The following is a 7,882-nucleotide window of genomic DNA, read 5'->3' as shown; positions in this document are numbered from 1 at the left end:
CTATCTATTAGAAGATTTCTTTAAATTAAAAAACATTTTTTTTTTTTTTTTTTTAGAAAAATCTTCAAACTTTTACACAGATACATTTTCCTCATTTGACTGTTCAGTTTTTAAAAATGGAAAACAGTGTTTAAAAACGCACATAGATTGCACCCAGTAGACAAAAATAGCCATAAATAGAATATTCCCGACAATAATGGCATCATCTTGTATTTCTGTTCAGGCCTCGGATCTAAACAAAGGAACACATGAAGTTACTTTCTTACTGTTCTCCACCACTCTCCTATTGCTTTAGCATCTGGATCACTAAGATCTATATCAGATGGGGGGTGTGGGGGGAACCGTAACAGTTGAAAGTTCATCCAACTCATCAAATATATTATCGGCAAACAAAATGCTGAGATGTTGCATCCAAGCTCTCCTTTGTGATTTCGATTTTGCACACACTGAAATTAGGATTCAATATATTGTGCAAGTCCAACTGATTAAAATGCAAAGACTAAATCTGTGTCATTGCTGACGTGTTGGCAAAGCTGATTTTGTGTGGTTAGCTCACTTGTCTTCTCTACAGTGAGTCTGGGAAATTTGGAGTTGATAAAGCTGGTTTATGGTTTAGGATTATGTCCAGCTCTATTACCTAATATGATGTGAAAACGGTGTAAATATGTGTGCATGTTTTTGTGTTTTGCAGACAGTATAGAAGCTAACGTGGAGAGTGCAGATACCCATGTCCAGTCTGGCCAACAGCAACTTGCAAGAGCTGCAGAATATCAGGTACGGTATAAAACAAGAAGAATGTGCATAACTGAGATAAATAGCTCAGAAGTAGCTTTTAAATATTAGAAACATTAGTTTAAGATCGCTTCTCCCGCCATAACAGGGAAGACCTGTGAAGCAACACCATTAGTCACTGTGATTTCATAAATAACGGCACAGAAAAAAAAGGAAGCTCGCTCACTTCTAAGTACTGTGGATCATCCATCTGCAGGAAAATTTGACTGTTTTCAAGACATTTGGGTAAAATTTGAAATGTTCTTTTGAGTGTTTCACTTATATTGTTTTTGTTTTTTTTAAGTTACTGAACGCTCATGAATACAAACAGGGAATTTCATTGGCTTTTTTTTTAGCCTCTGGATTATTTTAGTTCTGGATTTTAAATTGTTCTTGGAAAAAGGTTTTGAAATTTCAACCTGATCTTGTGAAATTCTAGCATCATTCAGCACAAAGTGATTTAAAGATCTTTGAATTTAAACTCAAATGAACCCGTTTTCTAAATGTGACGGCTCCAAAGTTTTTGTCAGGATGTCGAAAACAAAACACTGGTTGAATCGGACACAGATTTGAAAAGCAGATGTTAAAAATGTGGAATTTCAAAATAAAGGGTAAAATATGTATCATTTATTTTGATTTAAAAAAAAAAAAAACTACAACAAAAAAACTAGTTTTGATCCATATAATCCCCAAGAAACTTAAATGTTCTTGCTTCCTTTTTTCAGCGGAGCTCCCGGAAGAAGATTTGCATCCTGCTGATAGTGCTGGCCGTTGCTGCTGTCGTTATAGGACTTATTATTTGGGGCTCTCTCAAAAACTAAGCTCTTCCTCTTATTGTTGATGTTGTCAGACTAAATATGAAACACAATCCCTCTCATCCTGAGTTGTCTCTCCATCTTACCCTCTTCGGCCTATTACAAAATCTGTTTGCCTTGTTTTTGACAATGAATAGTTTTATTGTGAAGGGTGGCCTTAAGTGAATCATTTGATTAAGATGGCAGTGTTAATGTTTTATTTTGTTTTTGTTTTTTGTTTTCCTTTTTATTGCTTCACTTAATAAGTGATGCCACAACTATTTTCCTGGTCTTTCCTTCGAATTTAATGATTATATAGGTTATAGATAATGTCTTAATAGTAATATGGAGGTAAGTATTGATCATCCTTCTCAGTGCTTCTTCCTGTCAGGTTATAAATGACAATTTCAGAGGAACCAAATTCACATGATCACCTAATACCTGTTATGCTTCAAGTTAGAAATGTGCACAGCAACTGAAATGATTTAGAGAACGCACATTTAGCAGATTGAGCTATATTTAACACATTAAATTAAATTGAAAATATAACGCCGCCTAACATTCCAGACAACAGAGGTGAGATTTGTTCCTTAGGTTCTTTATTTCAAATCAATAAAATGTATTTAAACAAGTTTTTGTTGGTCACATAATGTATATACTGTCCATCCTGTACATAATTCACCTGGTGAGGGCTGAGCAATTCTGAGATGTTTTTTTTTTCCCCTGTTTGTTTTTTTGTTTTTTTTGTGTGTGTGTGGTTTATTTTAACCCACTGACATTTGACACTCCTGTGCATCTTTACAATTAATTTTTTTTGGTTGATTTGATCTCATCTTCATTTGTAAAGGAAAATATCAAATTACTCTAGTTCAGTAGAAGTTGTGTGATGATCATTTATTGGACTGCTACCTATTATTCGCTGTATCTTAAACTGTACATGACCAATCGCAAACTTAAGCCAAAGCCCATGAAGGCCTGGTATTTTATGTACAGTCTTGTAATAAAAGACAAACATTAATGCTACAGTTTCAGAAATGATCTAATGCCTTTGTAAAATCTTTATGCGATGTATAATATGGAGGTTTAAGATCTGATTGTAATTCTCAATAAATTACAGAACAAAACGAGTGCAGATTCCCTGTCACTGGATGGAAAAGCTCTATATGGGTGTACATACGGGCTTCATAACCACCTCCATCTTTTAAACCTTTTTTTTTTTTCTCAGCTGCAACCTCTCTGACTGGACCGTTGGACTTTGACATTGCCAGAACTGTGCATGGCGTTCAAGCAAATAAACTTGATACAAGAAATGTCCTTTTCTTTTACTGATTTTGATCTGGGTTTTTTTGTTTGTTTTTAAGCACAGTCCTCGCTAAACTGGACCTGTCCAAAACCTGCATCTGGACGTTAGGTAACTTTATGTGCAGCAGATTCATTTGTTCCCAATCATTTTGGAATATTTTGACTCTGAATCAAATTATTTCATTACTATAACGGTCCTGTGGGATGACATTGTACAAAGTGTGGTAACTATCTGTGGTCTATTAAATGTTACTTCTCCCTTAAAATTAATCTTTTCTTAACTACTTTAGCAATGTCCATAACGACTCTGTTGCACAAATGACAGAAAAACGTACGCAGCAAACACGATCTGAAGCACAGATAAACTCTGTTTTCTAATGTCAAACATTGATCACAAGACGTACACATGCTAACAGATTTAAGATTTATCTCCTGCTGCAATACTTCCTCATATTGCATCGTGCAAAAACCTCTTAAACTACTTGGAATTTCTTTGTACAAGCCGACGTTTTGATCAGCTGCTCTTTAGGCTCCTTGAAGGATCTTTAAACTTTGACATTCTCTTTCTGTGCATACTTTGTACTTGACTTTTTTTTTTTTCTTTTACATAATGTGCAGTGTACAAATAACGAGGCATGTAGACAAGGGAAGATAACGGATACTTTCTCTCTAGAGGAAGGATGAAACATCAGAAAGTCTTGACTGGGAGAAAGGGAGAGAAAAATGTCCTCAGAGACACATTAACCAGGAATGAGAGGCGTCTGTAGTGAACGAGTTCAGCTCAATAATTAAGGTCGAGGAAGGAAATTAAAATTTTTATGCAAGGTCTTGGAACGAAGCCGCTAATAATACTTCCCGCTTTTCCTTTTGGGCTTCAGAGGGTTGGAAACCACATGGCACATTATGTCCTTTCGTTGTTTATTGTAAGAGCTGAATGAAGTAATGGCCAACAGAGCACAGGCCGAAGGATCAGCCTGGAGTTACCTCATGCATGTCAGAGCAGACAGTGTTGGAGTTGGACTCGGACGTGGAAGCAGCAGGCTGCCGTGACGCAGTGGGGAGAGAACTTTCCTTGGCAGGACGAGAGACGAGGCAGATTTGAATCTTGAGTTTGTAAATACAGTTTGGCGTCAGGAGGACAGGGAATAATTTTCGGGGTCAAACTTAAAAGTCGCAGGTTGTCGCGAAGAGCTGAGCAGGATTTTCCTTTCCAACCAAAGTTTCGCAGCTTTGTGGAAGCTCGGGAAAGCTTTTAAGGAGTTCAGAGACACAATTTTCGCAAGTTTATTTTACCGGATAATGTGCTAAAAGTGGAGGGTAAGATTGGAATCACAATACATAAAGAGGTGTTTATTTTTGGTAGTGTGATAAATTACTGTCTTTCTAAAAAATGCCCTGGGGAGCCACAAACAATCCCAGGAGCTGGATTAATCCCAGACACAGCAGATTTACCTGAAGTCTGAAGTCATCGTTTGTGATGAAGAGCAGAAGCAACTCATCTGCACAAACACTGAGCTCACTGACATCGGGCTTGAATTTACGTCATCGTTGAAATGGCAACCTGCTCCTAGTTTTCCTTTCCACAGGGAAGCTGCAACATGCTTTTTCCTGAAACATCAGTTTAATGGAAGGTGACTCTTTTCCATGTAAACAATCAAGAAAGAGGAGACTTTAATTTGCAATTGGCGCGATGGCAGTATTTAAAGCCAAATATAGAAAGTGTTCTTCATAATTATAAAGTCCTAAAACGTTTTCTTGGAAACTTAAAACACCCGTGTCTGTCCAAAGGGTTTTTGTGTTAAATGGAAAAGGTATTTCTCCTCCATGACTTACCAAGGCTTACATCATGCATTCAAAATTGTTTCCATCTTGTTAAAATGCTATTATTTGTTATGTAAAGAAAAAAACAATGACAAATAAAAATCTGATGTTAAAAATATACAATAGTATGTACACACTTTTTAAACTGATGCTTTAATGAAGCATCAGTTTATATATATATATATATCTTTTCTTTGGGGTCTATCTGCATCATACATTTTTCTGACAGAATTATTTTCTAATAGAGTCATGGAATATGGTGAAGTCATGCTGAAACTATCCTTCTGATAAACTCTTGCTTTTTGCTCATTTGGGAGTGTGCTTCAGCTTTCTAGACAGACATCTGAAAGTTTAGGAATAAAAACCTGAAGAAAAAAAAAACTACTTAATCTGAAGAAAAGAAAGTATGATGTCACACTGTGTGTGTGGGGTGTGTTTTCTGACCCTGACCTTAAGGATTAGTTAAACTTTACTTTAGTTTAGCGACTACTAGGATAATATTCACCAAGCTTAATCATTTTTTGATGTCTGGTGTGACTAAACACTGAAACTGAAACAACAACAAAAAGTAATTTGAGGGTTTGGATACGCAGACAACCAGATTATTTCACATTTATATTTACGTTTTCTCACCTAAATATTTTTTTCAGGTAATTTGCACAGAATATGTGTTATTAAATGATTTATCATGGTCCTCTTTTTGTTCCCAACAAAACTAGCAAGAACTAGCAAAAATTTCGTAGGTATTTAGTCATTTAACCTTGTTCACCTCATCTTTTTCAGATAATTAAAATAAATAGCTTTTTATAGAAGGCTTGTATTGTTTACGTGAACGTTTCTTGAAAAATAAATAAATAAATAAAATAACAGGAATTGTTTTGCGCCAGTGTTTAATAAAAAAAAAGAAATGCTGCCACCAGAGGGCAGTGTTGCATCACTCGCAGATTCGCCAGTTACATAACCTCCTATGGGCAACTTCATTGAATTTTTTTCCCAGTTGAAATAGCACAGCTAAATGTATTGGTGCAAATAATACTGAACAGATTTCCCCGACAACAGCCACTCAGCATAACTACAGTGCAGATATCAAACGGTACGCATCGAGCAGAAACGCATTTTACACACTTTCTGAGATAAAAAAAAAAAACAGTTGGATGAAACAATCCTCCGATTATTGAAGCAATGCCAGTCAGAGCTTTGATTTTTCCCTTCAGTGGGTTTTTAGCACGTCTGATCATCAGCTTTGATCTGTTTCAAAACCCGCTAAGACTGTAGCGCTCCTCTCAGTCACGGTGAGATTGGTGTGCCCCTGGATCAAGACAGGGATTTTCAGTCTAGCTCTGAGGCTAAAACCGATGATCAGTTTCTGGAGAAAAGAGCACAAACATATTGCATTTTTAACCATTTTCCTCTTTCCCTGTCCTCCTCCACTTCCCACCTGCAATGCTGAATCAGCCTGCATATTTTGCAGTCTAAAGTTCTTTAACATTTTTCTCCTACCAGAAAAAAAAATAAGATAAAAAAAAAATAAAATAAAAAAATCAATGTAGCGTTACAGAATAAACGAGAAAACTGTTTTAAGGACATTCTCATTTATTAATGCACACATGGACAAACACTCTTTCATTAAAAGCTCCAGACGAAGTAAAGTGTGTTGTTGACATCATGTGTTATCCGTCCTCTTGTGATCCTCGGGGATGTCCGGAGCTGTAGAGGGCAGCATTCCTACCTGAGACCCAGGAATGTGGCATTTATTTTGGAGTGCAGCGTGAGGAATGCACTGTTTGCTTCGAAAAATGTCCTCTCTGTGTGGTGCATGAATATTTAGAGAAAAGTCATAAATAAAGATGAGATACAGTTGGCACTGACGGTATGACACCTGGCAGCACAACAGAAAAATGTGCCATCAGGTTTGGAGTTTTGTTTGGGGGAGGGGGGTACGGGGGGATTTGGAGGCTTCTTTTGATTCTGGTAAATATTGATGTTTTAAATGAGGAGGAAGTAGCCTTCGGCCATGAGACGGGATGTTCTACGCATGATTTATCACCGCTGCACTCACCTGTTGTTCTGTTTGTTTGGTACATCTAAGCACTTTCACTGAGTTCGGTTTGGGTCCATTTTGCATGCAGAGCAAGAAATTAAGCACATTTGCAGCATTTCTTCAACACATTGTAGCTGTCCTGGCCTGGCCATTGAAGTTTGAGTAGCTGAAGGTCACTCAGAAAGAGGCCCCTGTTCACTTAAAATCACAAAGAGCCAAATTCAGCACTTAGTGTGCAGCTTAAGGAAAGGAGAGAACAGGAAGCTCATGTGAACTTCTGAAATACCAACGCTATAAAAAGTTCCCAGATGCTGTTAATCCACCAAAAGTAAAGATAAAAAACATTTTTGGGAGAAAGGGTTTGTGGGACAGCCGGCGTTCGCTCTGCTTCCATACAAAAGCTGCCAAAAAGTCCTTATCTGATTTGGAGGGATCAGTTATAAGTTCAGAACAACAAAAACAACAACAACAACAACAACAACAAAATCACATTTTTAATTAAGTTTTTGTCAGATTTGTTTCATGTTTTCACTCACTTCTGAGTGACTGAGGAATATCAAGGTTGTAAAATCCGTAACATAAAGAAGCTGCAAAAATCAACATTTAACAAGCATTTGTAGCATTTAAGTCACTATTTGCCATAGCTTGATGTATTAATGGTGTATTTTAGTACTAACATCATCATTCAACCAGGCTAGTAATATCTCCAATACCTTATTTAATCAGATACTTCTCGTTGGAGATATATCCTATCACTGGAAAGGCGTATCTAATAAAGTGGCCAGTGAGCAGCCCCACCTTGTGGAGGTTGAAGGACATAGCAACGTAACTGGCTTCAGAAACATCAACGTTATCTAATACAATAATAAAACACTGAAAAGAATAAAAAATAAAATAAAAAACCTGAATCTTGATTTGTTGTTCAGGCTCACACACAAGCAAGAGTCAGCTTTGTAGCTCAGCAATCTGCCGCAGGAATTCAGAAAAGCAAAAGTTTAAAACTCCAGCGAGCCTTGAATACTTGCAGTTTTCAGGCATGATTACAAAAATATTCTCTGTAAGCCCAGTTTATTTCTAAAGTAACAAAGTAAGACACACGTGCATCTCCAAGCTACTGGTCAGGTGGACAATATGCTGATTTATTTGTTTTACA

General features: G+C 36.9%; 1 protein-coding gene across 2 annotated transcripts in view; it reads left to right on the top strand.

Annotated features, from left to right (window-relative positions):
• The window catches only part of LOC103144179 (syntaxin-7), an 8,162-nt gene extending 5,470 nt beyond the window's left edge, over positions 1 to 2,692 (top strand). For both annotated transcript variants that reach the window (XM_007561040.2, XM_007561041.2), the window contains exons 9-10: positions 692 to 774; positions 1,497 to 2,692. In XM_007561040.2, coding sequence (XP_007561102.1) covers positions 692 to 774; positions 1,497 to 1,592 — 179 coding nt within the window. In that variant the 3' untranslated portion in view covers positions 1,593 to 2,692. The remainder of the gene's footprint in view (positions 1 to 691; positions 775 to 1,496) is intronic.
• The last annotated feature ends 5,190 nt before the right edge of the window (positions 2,693 to 7,882 follow it).

The sequence above is a fragment of the Poecilia formosa genome, unplaced genomic scaffold (assembly GCF_000485575.1).
Source record: "Poecilia formosa unplaced genomic scaffold, Poecilia_formosa-5.1.2 Scaffold122, whole genome shotgun sequence".
NCBI classification, from domain to species: domain Eukaryota; kingdom Metazoa; phylum Chordata; class Actinopteri; order Cyprinodontiformes; family Poeciliidae; genus Poecilia; species Poecilia formosa.
The sequence above is the reverse complement of the archived record's forward strand: the minus strand, read 5'-3'. Positions and strand labels throughout refer to the sequence as shown.